The 16687-nt window shown below is 41.6% G+C and overlaps 1 protein-coding gene across 2 annotated transcripts in view; it reads left to right on the top strand.

The window, feature by feature from the left end:
* CRYBG1 (crystallin beta-gamma domain containing 1) overlaps positions 1-16687 on the top strand; it is a 213950-nt gene that overhangs the window by 153709 nt on the left and 43554 nt on the right. For both annotated transcript variants that reach the window (XM_032275131.1, XM_032275132.1), the window contains exons 3-6: positions 826-2423; positions 8679-11010; positions 14359-14406; positions 14494-14612. In XM_032275131.1, coding sequence (XP_032131022.1) covers positions 826-2423; positions 8679-11010; positions 14359-14406; positions 14494-14612 — 4097 coding nt within the window. The remainder of the gene's footprint in view (positions 1-825; positions 2424-8678; positions 11011-14358; positions 14407-14493; positions 14613-16687) is intronic.

Raw genomic sequence — 16687 nt, 5'->3', positions numbered from 1 at the left:
TGGAACCACGCGAGTGGCGAGGGAGGGGTCCTGGGACCGAGTGGGCAGAGTCCCTAGCGCATCCTTCAGCCGAGCCTCCTCGGCTCGAGGGGGCGGTGAGCAAAGATGGTCGCCCCTGCAACCTCAATCGCTAACCCCACGCACTCCTCCGCGTACACCTCATAGGAACTCCCAAAAGAGCATTTCAAGTGTGGCCAGAGACCCGGCATCATCGCTTGGGTGGGCGCCCGCGGGTGTTTGAATACTCGTGCGCTTCTCCCATTGGAGCTCGGGCTAAGGCGGGGCCCAGGTGCTCACTTCTTCCAAGCTTGCCTAAGGTTTTCATGTTGCAAGTACTGTATGTTGAGCCCGGCTGGTTTCCTACTGTTCTCGAGTAGAAGGCTGCTAGGACTGGTTTTCTTCAGTCCTCCTTTCCTCCTACAAAAAGAAAGGGCGGTGTATCAGGAAAAAGTCTGCCTTGGGATACGTTAGTGTGTTTACTGCTGCCCCCTGGTTACGCATGGCTGTTTGTAATTGCAAATTTATTGAGGAAGAAGGTAAAAAAGCTATGGAGAGCACAGAAGTATTTATTTGTATCTGTGATTATTTGAACCGTTCGAATTTTCCTTTAAAAAACGAGAATTATAATTCAAAGAAAATGCTATTCTAACAGTACCAGACACTTAAGGTGTTTTAAGAAAAATTCAAAAGTAAAACCAGAATGGAATAAATGTAACATGAACATAACTTTACATTTTCAATTAGAAACCCTGTTATTTTGGCTGGTAGTTCTGTAATATACACCAGATTCTCATATGTTTTCTCTTCATCACTTTTATTTTTCAGTCCAGAGCACAACCTCCAGAAGAGAACAGAAGGAAGCCAGTTTTGGGAAAACTTGGCACCTTATTTGCGGCAGGAAAGAGAAGGAACAGTAGAAACGGCCTAGAGAGTCCCACCAGGTCAAATGCCAAACCACTCTCTCCCAAAGATGTAGTAGCCCCTTCTAAGCTCCCAGAAAGAGAGAGAGAGAGGAGCATATCTCAGAGCAGCCAACCCAAGCAAATGGACACGAGCGAGACGGGCTCCCCCCAGGAGAATCCCCGCGAGGCAGAGGGCGAGCTCCCCCAAAGCAGTAGCCCCGCAGCCCCCACTGACGCCGAGCTGTCACCTCGCGGGAGCTGCAGTGCAGCGGCTGTGGCTGTGCAGCAGTGCCATGAAAGTGATTCACCCCAATTAGAACCTCTGCAGGCAGAGGGAGAGCCTTTCCCAGATGCCAAGCAGCTGCATTCCTCGCCAGGGAATTCCTCCAGGCAAGAAAACGAAGAGACTCCCGCTCGCAGTCCGGGGGAGGACGCTTCGCCAGGTGCTGGCCACGAACAGGAGGCTTCCTCGGGTGCGAGGGGTGCGCCGGGGTCACCCACCCGGGAGCTGCCCGCGGGAGGACTAGGCGAGGCCCCTGACGGCGCCCCCAGCGTGTATGCCGAAGGAGGCTCCCTGGGGCCCCGAGACGCCTGCAGCCAGCCCCCCGAGGGCACGTCTGCTCCACCAGGTGAGCCTCTGGCCGAGGGCGCAGCGCACACAGCCGGCTCCGCGCAGGCAGACGGCACTGCCCGGCCCGGGCGGCGCGCCCACCCTGCTAAGGTGCTAACTTTGGACATCTACTTGAGTAAGACTGAGGGGGCTCAAGTGGACGAGCCTGTCGTGATTACTCCCAGGGCGGAAGATTGTGGCGACTGGGACGACATGGAGAAAAGGTCCAGCGGCCGCAGGTCCGGGAGGCGGAGGAGGTCGCAGAAATCCACGGACTCCCCCGGCGCGGACGCCGAGCTCCCTGAAAGCACTGCCAGGGACGACGCTGTGTTCGACTACGAGGTGGCGCCAAACGCGGCCAGCGACTACGCCTCGGCGGAAAAGAAAGTGAAATCTCCGCTGGCAGCCCCCGACGGGGGCGTTGCCTCCGCTGCGAGCCCAGAGTGCAAGCCTGGCCCCTGCCCCAAAGGGCAGCTCCGAGGGGAGTCGGACCGGAGCAAACAGCCGCCCCCGACCTCGTCCCCCACCAAGAGGAAGGGCAGGAGCCGCGCCCTCGAGGCCGTGCCTGCCCCACTAGCCAGCGGCCCGCGGACTCCCGCCAAGGAATCCCCACCCAAAAGGGCGCCCGATCCCAGCCCGGTCACCAAGGGTGCTACGGCCGAGAGCGGGGAGGAGGCGGCCGGGGCCGTCCCCCGCGAGCTCCCGGTCAAGAGCAGCTCGCTGCTGCCGGAGATCAAACCCGAGCACAAGAGGGGCCCGCTCCCCTACCACTTCGACGGCCGGGCAGAGGGAGGTCGAAGCAAAGAGCTGAGCAGAGCGGCCGGAGCCCCTGGAGCTTCTGACGCCGACGGCTGGAAGCCCAGGAACCATTTCGGTGCGGGCAGGTCGACAGTCACCACTAAAGTGACCCTGTAAGTAGCTGCGCAGGTTCGGCAGAATTGCTGTCCGCACACCTGGTGGGGACACTCTGAGAGGCTCGGGGTCTTTGAATTGTGGAAGAAATGTCTGGTCACTTAGCTTTCCCCTCTGTGCTGAACTTAAGATAGCGAAGGGCCAGTTTACACGGTCAAGGCTGATACCTGTGGCGGCCTCCACGCTTAATTCCCTTTTTAACACAAGATTTAAGTTTAACAAATGTAAAAATAGGATATCATTTGAAGCTCTACGTTTATGTAGATGAGAGATAAGACCTCATGTCTCGACATGAGCTGATTCTCTTCTGTATTCAAACGTGCAAGAGTGTTCCAACATAGGATGTTCTTAAAATACCTGTGCTGTGAATTTTAAAATACGGCACAAACAGTAACATGTTAAGTACGACCCAGTAGCTTTGACATGTGTGAGTTTTAAGATAATTCACAGAACCTTTTATGGAACTCAGTGCATTTACTGGCAAAAAGCTTAAAAAACAAAACAAAACAAAAACCAAGAAAAAGTTTCTAATACTGTGTAAGTATCTTGGCTGCTTCTTCCTCTTTATAATGCTAGGGAGTCTGGTGATACTTTTGGACCCAGGTTGAAAAGTAGTTTTCAGTTACTGAAATAAAGATAAGTGAGTGTTCTTACTGGAAGATTATTTGCTACATGAAAGTAGGTGTGGCAGGTGTGAGTTTAAGAAAATTCACAAAACATTTTATAGAACGTAGTGCGTTATTGCCCTAAGCCTTTTTCAAAAAGTCCCTAACTCATGTATCTTGGTTGCCTCTTCCCTTTTGTGCTGCATGAAAGCACAAAACAACTGTGACTACTTGCTGTTAAGCTTATTCATTTCACAAGTTATTTATTTAAAACTTTCTGGGCAAGATATCGTGCTAGGCACTGTGGGGAAATAACCCTACAACTATGACTCAGGATATTGTCCTGAGATTTTTATAGCCCTTTCTGGCACACAAGAAGCACACAAATCAAATAACATTATGAGATTATATCTGATGAAATTGCCGAACTGTAAAGCCTGGGTAAGCTCTAGCAAGGAAGAAATCACTGCTGGTGCTTTGGAGGAGCTGGGCCTTTGTGCCTTGATGATAAATGTAATTTGTATAGGTGAATAGGATAGGGAAGGCACACTATGAAACTGGTAAGACCCTCCCTTCCCATATGTCTGCTCCCTAGCCACTCCCACTTAGTACACGTGAATAATGATTAAGTGCTTAAGTTTTTCCTCCATTCACATATTTGTTGGAAGAGTAGGTATTTTAACAACATTATCATTGTAATTCTTGAACTTAATAGTTTCATTCTGTTTGATTTCTTGGATACGGAAGCTTTAGAGGAGGAGAGTTCTGATTGGTAAACACGTGAGAGGGAAGTATGCTTAATGAATAACTTGAGCTACTTCACCAACTGCCAACCTGGAGACCTTTGATATAGTCAGTGATTTATTCTGTAATGGTAGCATCAGAGAAATAAGCTGGGTGAATGATGCCTATTATTTACAGACGACCAGTTTGATTGAACGCTAAAACCTCTTAAATGTGAGCCTTAGAGAAACATTGCTGTGAACATTATGAAGGATGCTTCGCCTGTCTTCCAATCAGAAGACACCAGTAGAAAAACCAGAAATGTTACACTGTGAAAGAGTAGGCTAAACAAACAGGGAAGATGATCTTATAATGAAATTCTTCATGTGCCGTTTTCTATAATAGAACTAAACCAAATGTCTCTTTCCTAGTTCGATTAATTTCTACCTAAAAATTTTCTTGACCAGACATTCAGTGTATTTGTTTTGCACAGTGCCTTGCACATGGTCATTTGGCAAATTATTGACATTAAAAATTAATAATTATTTCTAGTCCTTTGACCCATTTCTTTGTGACTGATGGTTTTTTCAGCCCCTTTAGTTCTTCCTGTGACCATATCGCAAGATGTTAATCAGATTATTTTTTAAAACAATTTGAGACTGAAGAGTTAGAAAAACTATTTCATATTTCCTGAAAAATAATGACACTGAAGTAGCATGTTCCTTTAAGCTCTTAGAAAAATTATTCCTAAGCCAGGCACGGTGGCTCATGCCTGTAATCCTAGCCCTTTGGGAGGCCGAGGTGGGTGGATCATGAGGTCAGGAGTTCAAGACCAGCTTGGCCAAGATGGTGAAACCCTGTCTCTACTAAAAATACAAAAATTAGCTGGGTGCGGTGGCACACGCCTGTAATCTCAGCTACTCCATACACTGAGGCAGGAGAATTGCTTGAACCCAGGAGGCGGAGGTTGCAGTGAGCCAAGATTGCGCCATTGCACCCCAGCCTGGGTGACAGAGTGAGACTCCATCTCAAAAAAAGAAAAAAAGAAAAAGAAAAAAAGAAAAATTATTCCTTCAAGTTCTCTACCAATGTGCCATTGCACCCCAGCCTGGGTGACAGAGTGAGACTCCGTCTCAAAAAAAGAAAAAAAGAAAAAGAAAAAAAGAAAAATTATTCCTTCAAGTTCTCTACCAAGTACTGAATGTTGAAATTCTTAAAATTGTGTATATAGAATAAGGAGAGTTTTCCTCTTTTATTATTACTACAGCTTTTTGGACTCCAAATTATTTTCCCCTCTCTCATAATGAAGGCATTACAACATGAATTATAGGAGCCTTCCTTTTAATCAGTCTGAACTAGGTTAATTGTAGTGACTCTTGGTAGCACAACTTAATAGCACAGAAAGTTTGGTTGTAAAATGTATTTTGATCTTGGTGTAAATCTTTAATGTGCAGATACGTGTTTCTTGTCCTTAAGGTAGCCTGTCAGCTAACCTGTAGTATTTTCTATTTACATCATAAGATACACTTTGATGTTTGAACTGAGTGCTCTTCCTTGAACTGATTAGTGAGAATTTTTGAAAAGTATATTCTCTGGTTTGTGACCATCCCTCATTAATTGATAGTAAATTTAAGCTCTCTATTTCTAATCATCTCACTGGTTTCATAATTTGGTCTTTAAGGACATGCTTATAAATTAATTTTCCTTTTAGATTTAAGGTATGGGCCTGTAATAAGGAAGCCTGAGTATCTTATGGAGATATTGGGGTAAGCAATGCCTGGGAGAAATTTATGAGCAGAGATCAAATTTATTGTTATTATTTTTTTGAGACAGGGTCTCAACTCTGTTACCCAGGCCAGAGTGCAGTGGCATGATCTTGGCTCACTGCAGCCTTGACCTCCCCGGGTTCAGATGATCCTCCTATCTCAGACTCCCTAGCAGCTGGAACTATAGGTGCACCACCATGTCTGGCTAATTTTTGAATTTTTTGTAGAGACAGAATTTTGCCATGTTCCCCAGGCTGGTCTCAAACTCCTGGGTTCAAGCGATCCACCTGCATTGGCCTCCCAAAGTGCTAGGATTACAGGCATGAGCCACTGCCCCCAACCTCAAATTTAGTATAAATAAAATTTGTAAATATTAAAATCTAAATGATTAGTGCTGCTTTTGGAGAAGACTTGATGACATCCAGCCCATTTTATGTTATCCAGAAGGATAAGGTGACTTGCCTGCAGTCATACTGCCTGTCCCTTCTAGAAGCTTCTTAGGCCTAAGCTTCGTCTTTTTTTTTTTTTTTTTTTTTTGAGGGGGGACAGTGTCTCACTCTGTTGCCCAGGCTGGAGTGCAGTGGCACAATCTTGGCTCACTGCAACCTCCACCTCCCGGGTTCAAGCAACTCTCCTGCCTCAGTCTCCCAAGCAGCTGGGATTACAGGCATGTGCTACCGAGCCTGGCTAACTTTTGTATTTTTAGTACAGAAGGGGTTTCACCATGTTGGTCAGGCCGGTCTTGAACTCCTGACCTTGTGATCTACCCACCTCAGCCTCCCAAAGTGCAGGAATTATAAGCATGAGCCATTGCACCCAGCCAGGCCCAACCTTCTTGAAGGCCAAGTCCATGAAGGAAAGGGAGCATGGGATTTCAATGTCTCTACTTGGGTGTTTTCATTATCAAAGTGGCCTCCAAAGTCTAATTACTTTATGTTATAGATCTCATGATAATTCACTGACTCTTAAATGATAAAGATGGAAAGAACCAGAGGAGCTCAGTCAGGCGGGCGTTGTCTGGGCCTATTTGGGGAAGCAGAATAGTATAGTGGTTGGGAGCATGGCGTCTGAAACCAGAGCACCTGTCTTCAAATTGTGACCTTGTCACTTATTAGCTGCATGACCTCAGGCAAGTTACTTCTCTACGCCTCATCTTCCTCAGCCAAAAATAGAATGTATAAAGTTGTACATTAATTAGGTAAGCCCTGTGAAGCACTTCTCAAGTGCTTGACAGTCAGTGACTGTTTGTGGTTATGCTTTATCTCTCCCACTTTATAAACCATTAGACCAATGGTCTAGAGGGTTTTGTTTTTGTTTTGGAGACAAGAATCTCACTTTGTCAGCCAAGCTGGAGCGCAGTGGCACAACCATAGCTCACTGCAGCCTTGACCTTCTGGACTCAAGTGATCCTTCTACCTCCACCTTTGGAGTAGCTGGGACTACAGGCATGCACCACTTCACCTGCTAATTTTTTTTTTTTTTTTTTTTTTTGGAGAGACTGGGTCTCAGTGTGTTGCCTAGGCTGGTCTTGAACCCCTGGGCTCAAGCGATCCTCCCTCCTTGGCCTCCCAAAGTGCTGGGAAATATATATATATTTCTTCTAAGAAAGTTTAAATAGAAGCAATAAATAAAACAGATACTGGGAATGATTCTGTTCAAAGAATGTACAGCCCCATCCCTGTCCCTACTTTCCCCAACTGCAGCCCTTGAAGAAAACCCCAGGGATTCCTTCAACGATAAGTTAGGGGAAATAAAAACAACTCTGTTCTAAACCGTCTCATTTTTTTTTTACAGATGGAGAAGGTAGAGTCCAGAGAGGTTAAGTAACTTGACCAAGTTCACACAGATAATTAGCATAAAACTCAGGACCAGAGCCAGAGAATGCCAAACAGAGCACATTTTGTTTCTCTGAAAGAAAGCACTGTGTACATTCAAAGACTTATTATTTCCACTTGGGTTAATTATACCCAAGAAATGTGACAGAGAGAGGGGAGACTCTGCTGCCCAAGGAGTGGTGACAAAACCAACAATTGCATAATTGATAAGTAAACTATGGTACATCCATATGATGGACTTCCATGCAGCATTAAGACAACTTTTCCAGCAAATTTTTTGGTAATCTGAAAAATGTTAACTATAAGGTTAAGTCATTTTATTTCTTGAAAAAATCGAGATATCAAATTATATGAACAGAATAATCTGATTCTATTCAACATACTCAATTATGCATATAAAAGATTAGAAATGTATAAAAATGTTCACAGGGATATTCTCTGATAAGATTATCAGTGATTTTTAAATATTATCCAAAATTGCTATAGCAAACACACTTATAATCAGAGAAAATCTTATGGGGAAAGGATAAGAGGAATAAAATATCCAAAGAGGTCAACAATAGATGAATTTTTAAAATAATCTATCTTTTTGAGATAACATAAAAAAAAGTTATGCTGAAATAAAAATACATAATTGATGTTGGGGAGATCATTTACCATATTTAAAGTATGGGAATGCATTAATTATTTAAATTTCTTCTAATGTTCTTCAGCCCTTTGGATGCCTTCCAGTTCCAGTGCCAAGTACTGTGCATGCATGCTAGGTACTCAATAAACTAGTTTACCCCTCATCCCTAGAGTTTCTTGGCTATATAAACTCCTGATCCCTCATATGCAAGCAAATCACCCACTAAAAATAGTTGATAGTATACTTAGGACTATTTCAAAATAATTTCATTAAAAAAACAAACGTGGCAGGAAATGATGGCTCATGCCTGTAATCCCAGCACTTGGGGAGACCAAGATGGGAGGACTGTTTGAATCCAGGAATTTGAGACTAGCCTGGGCAACACAGACCCCATTTCTACAAAAAAATAAAAATAAAAAAATTAGTTGGATATGTGGTATGTGCCTACAGTCCCAGCTATCTGGGAGGCTGAAGCAGGGGGACTGCCGGAACCCAGGAGTTCAAGGCTGCAGCAATTTATGATCATACTGCTGCACTCCAGCCTCGGAGACAGAGCAAGACCCTGTCTTAAACACACACACCCAAATGTTATATATCAGGGAGATGTTGGCTTTTCATAGTTTTATAATTAATTGGTTTGTGTGTCCACATTTAAAAACTAGGTCAATAACGTTGTCTTCCTGCTTTTTCCTCACAGCCCTGCCAAGCCCAAACATGTGGAACTAAATCTTAAAACCCCTAAGAATCTTGACAGTCTGGGAAATGAGCACAATCCATTTAGCCAGCCAGTTCACAAAGGCAACACTGCCACCAAAATCTCCTTATTTGAAAACAAACGGGTGAATAGTAGCCCAAGACACACTGATATTCGAGGCACAAGGAACACTCCTGCCTCTAATAAAACGTTTGTTGGGAGAGCGAAGCTGAATTTAGCCAAAAAAGCCAAAGAAATGGAGCAACCTGAAAAGAAAGTAATGCCAAACAGTCCCCAGAATGGTGTGCTGGTGAAGGAAACCCCTGCAGAAACCAAAGTTACTCCCTCCGAAGAAGAGATTCTGCCAGCAACCAGACGAATGAATGGAGACCCTTCTGAGTATCAGTCTCTTGGTCCTCAGCCTAAGCAAGATGATAAAGCAGTTGGACAAACAGATGCTGGCTGCCCTTCAGAACCAGTGGCTGCTGCTCTGATTCCTGTCAAGGACCATAAGCTCATAGAGAAGGAGGATTCAGAGGCTGCAGACAGCAAAAGACCTGTACTTGAACATGTAACCAGTGCAGCACAAGACATCTCCACCATAGCTGATACCAAAGATTTACCTCCAACGGCCACGCCAAAGCCACAGGATACATTTTCTGACTCACAGCCCACTGCTGAGTCATCTCCTGGGCCTTCTTTTTCACTGTCTGCACCCACTGTGGATGTTCCCAAAGACACATGTGTTGAGTCGCCCATAAGCAGTTTCCCGTGCACTGATCTAAAAGTGTCAGAAAACCATAAAGGATGTGTTTTGCCTGTGTCTCATCAGAACAATGAGAAAATGCCACTTTCTGAACTTGAAGGAGAAACAAACCCTCCTTTGTCCACAGAGCACAGTCCAGAAGCTGTGGGAAGTGAGTGTCCATCCAGAGTCCTTGTCCAGGTCAGGTCCTTTGTGCTCCCCATGGAGAGCACTCAGGATGTGAGCTCCCAGGTCATCCCAGAGAGCTCTGAAGTTAGAGAAGTGCAGTTGCCAACTTGTCACAGTAATGAACCTGAAGTGGTTTCCGTTGCAAGTTGTGCTCCCCCACAAGAGGAAGTACTGGGCAATAAGAGCATGTCACCCGAACAGTCTCATTGCACAGAAGAGCTCGCAGCAAAATCTGGCCCACAAGTCATGCCGCCAGCATCAGAGAAAACTCTGCCTATTCAGGCTCAAAGTCAGGGCAGCAGAACACCCCTGATGGCTGAATCCAGTCCCACCAACTCTCCCAGCAGTGGAAATCCCTTAGACACTCCTCAAAGGCCAGATCAGACTATTGCAAACGGCCGGGATAGCCCTGCCAGTCTTTTGAACATCTCTGCTGGTAGTGATGATAGTGTATTTGATTCTTCTTCTGATATGGAAAAATTCACTGAAATTATAAAACAGATGGATAGTACAGTTTGTATGCCCATGAAAAGAAAGAAGGCCAGGATGCCAAACTCTCCTGCTCCTCACTTTGCCATGCCTCCTATTCATGAAGACCACTTAGAAAAGGTGTTTGATCCCAATGTGTTTACCTTTGGTTTGGGGAAGAAGAAGGAAAGCCAGCCAGAAATGTCACCGGCTTTACATTTGATGCAGTTTGACACAAAATCCAAACTGAGACCCAAACGTGCATCCACTGAACAGAGCGTCCTCTTCAAGTCCTTGCACACGAACACTAATGGGAACAGTGAGCCTCCGGTGATGCCGGAAATCAACGACAAAGAGAACAGGGACGTCACAAATGGTGGTGTTAAGAGATCTAGACTAGAAAAAAGTGCACTTTTCTCGAGCTTGTTATCTTCTTTACCGCAAGACAAAATCTTTTCTCCCTCTGTGACATCAGTCAACACTATGACCACGGCTTTCAGTACTTCTCAGAGCGGTTCCCTATCTCAGCCTTCAGTGTCACAGCCCACGACCGAGGGTGCCCCGCCCTGTGGTTTGAACAAAGAACAACCAAATCTTCCACCCGCCAGCTCCTTAAAGGTCTTCAATTTCAACTCGTCAAATACATCACACCCCAGTTTGAAAAGTCCAAGCCACATGGAAAAATACCCGCAAAAAGAGAAAACCAAAGAAGATCTGGATTCACGAAGCAACCTACACTCGCCAGAAACTAAATTTTCTGAATTTTCAAAACTGAATAACGATGATATGGAAAAGGCTAATCATATTGAAAGTGTTCTTAAATCAAACTTGCCAAACTGTGGAAACAATGACAACGACTTCATGGGTCTTTTCAAATCAAGCCGGTACGATCCAAGCATTTCTTTTTCTGGAATGTCATTATCAGACACAATGGTAAGTAGCAATGTATTATTATTTATTTGGGGCATTTATAAAGCAAGGGAAGAAAGGGGTGATGAGCAACTCACGTTATTCTTTTAGAAATGGTTAAGCTTTTGTGCTATAGTTTTTATTCATCATGTATTTAGAAACCTGCAATGTACAAGGGACTGTTAGAGTCCAAGAAAAAAATGTACCAAGAGTCTTCACTGAAGGTATCTGTAGTCTTGCAGGGAGATAAAGTTACAAAGGTCTTAAGGCACATGATCTTTTAGGGTACATGTGAATTTATATGTTGTATTATGAAATGTATAGGTAAGCTTTTGAAGTTCAGAGACAGACAAGATGCTTTTTCGTACCTATTCTATGTAAAAATGCTCATTGCTATACTTAGAATTTTGAAGATTTGTGAAGCAGCTTCCTCTATTTGGGAAGTCCCCAGCCAAGGAAACTTTTTCTTTTTCTATTTTATTTTTATTATTAATTAATTAATTTATTTTTTGAGACAGAGTCTTGTTCTGTCACCAGGGCTGAAGTGCAGTGATGTGATCTCGGCTCACTGCAACCTCCACCTCCCAGGTTGAAGCAGTTCTCCTGCCTCAGCCTCCCAAGTAGCTGGGACTACAGGCATCTACCACCACACCCAGCTAATTTTTGTACTGTTAGTAGAGACTGGGTTTCACCAAATTGGCCAGGCTGGTCTCTAACTCCTGATCTCATGATCTGCCCACTTTGCCCTCCCAAAGTGCTGGGATTATAGGCGTGAGCTACCACACCTGGCCAGAAACTTTTTCTTAATTCCTTCTCTCTGTGACATTCACCCTTTGTTTCTATAAGTAGCAGTAGGTGTTTATCCTGTGCAATTGAGAAAGTATTTTCTCTTTATTGGGAATTAGTTTTCTTTAGGGATATATTTTTTTCCCCTGCAAAGCTGTGAGGAGTAAAGAATTTTGATTTCCATTGAGTCTCTTCCTAAATATTAGAGAGAGGACAGCGAAGTATGATTTTGTGGAATAATTTTGATTTCTGCATCTTCTGCTATCTCAGTTCAGAAGATGTTTTCTTTACTCAGCTTTTGATGTGAATTTTTGCCTTTTTGTTACAAAGCTTATTTAAGGTGAAGGAGGACTATGAGAGAGAAAGGTAGGATATGTATTTAGTGATCAGCTCTGCCAGCCTAGAAGCCTGAGTGGAGCTTGTATTCTGGTGGTCCGTCCTGGGAACCCAGCTGTGTGGCAGGTGTGGACTGCAGTCCAGCACAGTTTATCCAGGCAGAAAATAACTTGCACCTCTCTTCATCTGTCCTGGGTACTGCAGCATGGTTCAATGTATTGTGCTGGCTTTTGCTACAGTCCTGTCAGAGAACGTAATGTTGCAAGCTCTTTCAAAATCTATGGTTGGGTTTCCAGCAGAGGTGCAGATCCTTTTTTCATGAGATTTCATAATCTTTCATAAAGTTTGGGTTTCAAATGTTTTGGTCTTAGGACCCTTTACATTTAGAAGTGATTGAGAAGCCCAACGAGCTTTTGTTTGTATGGGTTATGCCTATCAGAGCTTATTATATTAGAAATAATTGCTGAGAAAATTGTAAAACACCAGAACATACAAGTGCACATTGCACCAGTGCTCAGAGCAACGACGTCATCACACATCATGGAGCCCTGTACTCCACTGGACATTTGAGAAAAAGATGAAAAAGGCAGGTGACCTCTTATTATTATGAAAATAGTTTTGACCTCATGGACTACCGGCAAGGATCTTGGGGAACACCCAGTGGCCTCTGAACCACACGATGAGAACCACTGCTATAAACAAGTAAGATTGAATCAGCCTGTGGTACTCAGAAATCATAAAATTCTTAACTATTTCTCTCAAGCACAAAATTTCCACTGGTCCACTTCCCATTCATTACAGCTTTATTCTTTTTAATTATTCTTAGATCACTTTCCTTATTTAACTACAGTGTGACAAAGCTGATAATAGAATATATAGTTTCCCTATGAAAATCAAAGCAAATGGCATAAAAAGGAAAAACAAAATCTTTATGCTTTTTCTAGGCCTTTTTATGATTTTTTTTAAAAAATGGTCTTTTTAAAAATCCTGGGCTTTTATTGATAGTGTGACTATTCAATCATGAAGGTTTTACTTGAATTTTGTTTAAATTTTAGGCTTTTTCTTCAGTTTATCTACTTGTAATTTGTACATATACATAAATAGGTATATACCATTTGGCTTCTGATAATTCTCTAGGGGGGCCCTTATGGACTTTTTTTTTTTAAGAGACAGAATCTGGCTCTGTCGCCTAAGCTGGAGTACAATGGCATGATCTCAGCTCGCTGCAAACTCTCGGCCTCCAGGTTCAAGCGATGCTCATGCCTCAGCCTCCCAAGTAGCTGGGATTACAAGCAAGTGCTACCACACCTGGCTAATTTTTGTGTTTTTAGTAGAGATGGGGTTTCGCCATGTTGGCCAGGATGGTCTCAAACTCCTGACCTCTGGTGATCTGCCCACCTCCACCTCCCAAAGTGCTGGGATTACAGGCGTGAGCCACCACACCCTGGCGCTTTGTGGTCTTTTGAGCGTATCACACTCTGGTGTGATGCAAGAGCAGTCGGAGCAAAGGCAGTTCCTAAAATAGGTGTTCTGGTCAGCATTGAAAGTAGTTCATGTTTTGTAACATTTTTACATGTATTATTACTATTTTATTATATTTATAACTTATCTGATTTTACTGGTCTTGTCAGATGATCTTGAAAATGATTAGTTTTGGAGCCATATTAAAATGTATTTTGTCTATCAAAAAAGGGGGACTACATCTATGTGCAAAGTACATTGTAAAATATACCACATATACCATAAACACTTATTTAGACTAGTGGTTGTTATATGACAGTCGATTTACTATGAGAAAACAATATTTATATAGATTCAGATAGGGTATGTATATGAACACAAAATTGGTTCAGCTCTTTCTAGGTAAGTGATTAATATATTCTAATTCATGTTTATTTATTTGAGATAATATTCATATTATTTGAATTATAATCTCTTAGCTGAATTCTTATTCTGTGAACTCACATAATACATATGTGCCCTAAATTTTCTAGCATAGGTGGAAATAGCCTAGACATTTAAATGAGGAGAAATTGAAATGGCAAATTCAGTTAGAGGTTAAAAAAAAATCTTAATTTAAAAGCATAAACTTAGAGTTTTAATACAACTTTAGCATCGATTAGAGTGGGCGTTTCAAAATCGATACAACGTGAGATAAGCATGATCTACCTTGAGGATCATGGGTGGAAAAAGAGGATTGTTAATGTGAAGTTGTAATTATTTGTTGTGTTTTTGTTCATCTGATTACAGGCACTTAGAGGAAGTGTCCAAAATAAACTCAATCCCCGACCTGGAAAGGTAGGATTATTTTCTGTTTCTAGTCTTGATTTTATTTTGGTCTGATAGAGTACAACAAAGCGTGCTACCACTTTCGTTTTCTTGCAGGTGGTGATATATAGTGAGCCTGATGTCTCTGAGAAGTGCATTGAAGTTTTCAGTGACATTCAGGATTGCAGTTCTTGGAGCCTCTCTCCTTTGATACTCGTAAGAGTTGTTAGAGGATGGTAAGAATGGCGCTTTAATTTCCTGATGTAAAGTGTTTGTGTTTTACATGCTTAATTACCTTTTTAGTCTTCTCCTAGTTTAAAATTATGGTTTGAGCAATGGAAAGCACAGGAAATACTACTCGTGGTAAGGTATGGATTCATATCTTAACAATGTCATTTTAAATCATGTTTCTGATTATAGCAGTGATATGTGTTTATGGGAGAAAAATCAGAACAGTACAGTAGAACAAGCTTCTTTTTCCCATGTTTCCCCATAATATCGCTTTCTACTAATCATATATCAGGGCCCATAGCATACTTTTGGTTAATGTCCTTTAAATGAGGTTGATAAGAATTGCCCTAGTCATGTGGATAGGCCAGATATAACTTTTAAAAAATCTATAAGGAAACTTCAGAAGGTGTAGGAAAAGGCAAAGTAAAAAAAGAATAAGGAAAAAAAAATTTATAAGGAAAAACAAAATCTATAAGGACAGGTATTTTTCTAACTTTTTAATGACAGTTCATTGCAGCACTAACTTAAAATTTAATTTACTTTCCGGTATTTCCACAAAAGATCATTTTAAGTAAAGAAACTGGTAAAAATAAGTAAATAAATAAATATTTCGATAGTTTCTGAAATAATTTTATCAGCTTCATTGCCTCCTGGAGATACACAGGAAACTGAGTAAAGAAAGGCAGCTTAAAAAAGAAATAGCTCATCTGGCATAATGCTTATCTTTTGGTGCTTATTTGTAAACTTGTTTGAAATAAATAAGGTAGACCTCTGGATTTAAAAATTTGTAAGCTTTTCTTTTGGTTTCCATTTGATTAAATATGCAGCATCTTTCCTATTAGATTTTTAGTTTTTTTAAATATATTTTCCTATATATCCAGCATAGTCAAGAGAAAAACAAGATTTGCTTTTATTCTTAAATTTGAAGACAAATGCTATTTTAATTTCTAGAGAATTGGCCACTAATATATTAGTGGCAATTTTTTACACAAGTTTTGTTTTTATAGAACAGTGCTTTTTCCTTTGTTTTGCAACTTTTGTTGGCTTCTTTTTTTTGAAAGCATAAGCATTTACACTGCCATATATTTTTCTTTAGTGTTTGGCTGCTGTTGGGACGACTGTTGTTACAATACTTTCCATTAACGTATCTATAGTCTTTTGTATCAACATATTCATTGATATGACTGTAATATGTAAGTTAAAATCTCTCTAAGAGAAATGTTTTCTATATGTAAAGAGTTAAAAAGCTGGACATGGTGGCTCATGCCTGTTAATTCCAGCACGTTGGAAGGCCAAGCTGGGCAGATCACTTGAGGCTGAGACCAATGTGGCCAACATGAGTAAACCCCAGCTCTACTAAAAATACAAAATTTTTTATTTTTTTTTAAATATAAAAATAAAAATACCAGGCGTGGTGGTGCATGCCTGTAATCCCAGTTACTAGGGCGGCTGGGGCAGGAGAATTGCTTGAACCTGGAAGCCGGAGGTTGCAGTGAGCTGAGATTGCATCACTGCACTCTAGCCTGGGCAACAGAGTGAGACTTTGCATCAAAAAAAGAGACAAAAAACCACTACAGTAAACATCCATTTATCTGACATATTATTATTTATAAGCCTCCACCACTTGGCAATTCCTTGGAACACTAGTAGCTCTGTAGCATTGATATCAACAACTCCAAAGTTCTCTAAGATACTGATATGGTTCATGAGTTAGCAGAGGCTTAATTGTGTCTAGTAAAATATTAGTATTAGGAAGAATTTAAGCTATTTTAATTGCTAGATAATTCACCACTAATATACTGGGTATATATATATATATAGATAGATAGATAGATAGATATACAGCCAGCATATATATATAAATATGTAAATATATATAAATCTGTATATATTTATATATTTAATATGTATAAATATTATACATATTAATATTTATATGTATTTAATATGTATAAATATATACGTATTTATACATATTAAATATGTAAATATATGTTATTTTAAATATGTAAATTATATAATATATAATATATACATATTTTTATATAATATGTAAAAATATATAAATATATACATATTT

This window comes from Sapajus apella, unplaced genomic scaffold, assembly GCF_009761245.1.
Source record: "Sapajus apella isolate SASKATOON/1434 unplaced genomic scaffold, GSC_monkey_1.0 scaffold6, whole genome shotgun sequence".
Lineage (NCBI taxonomy): Eukaryota > Metazoa > Chordata > Mammalia > Primates > Cebidae > Sapajus > Sapajus apella.
The sequence above is the reverse complement of the archived record's forward strand: the minus strand, read 5'-3'. Positions and strand labels throughout refer to the sequence as shown.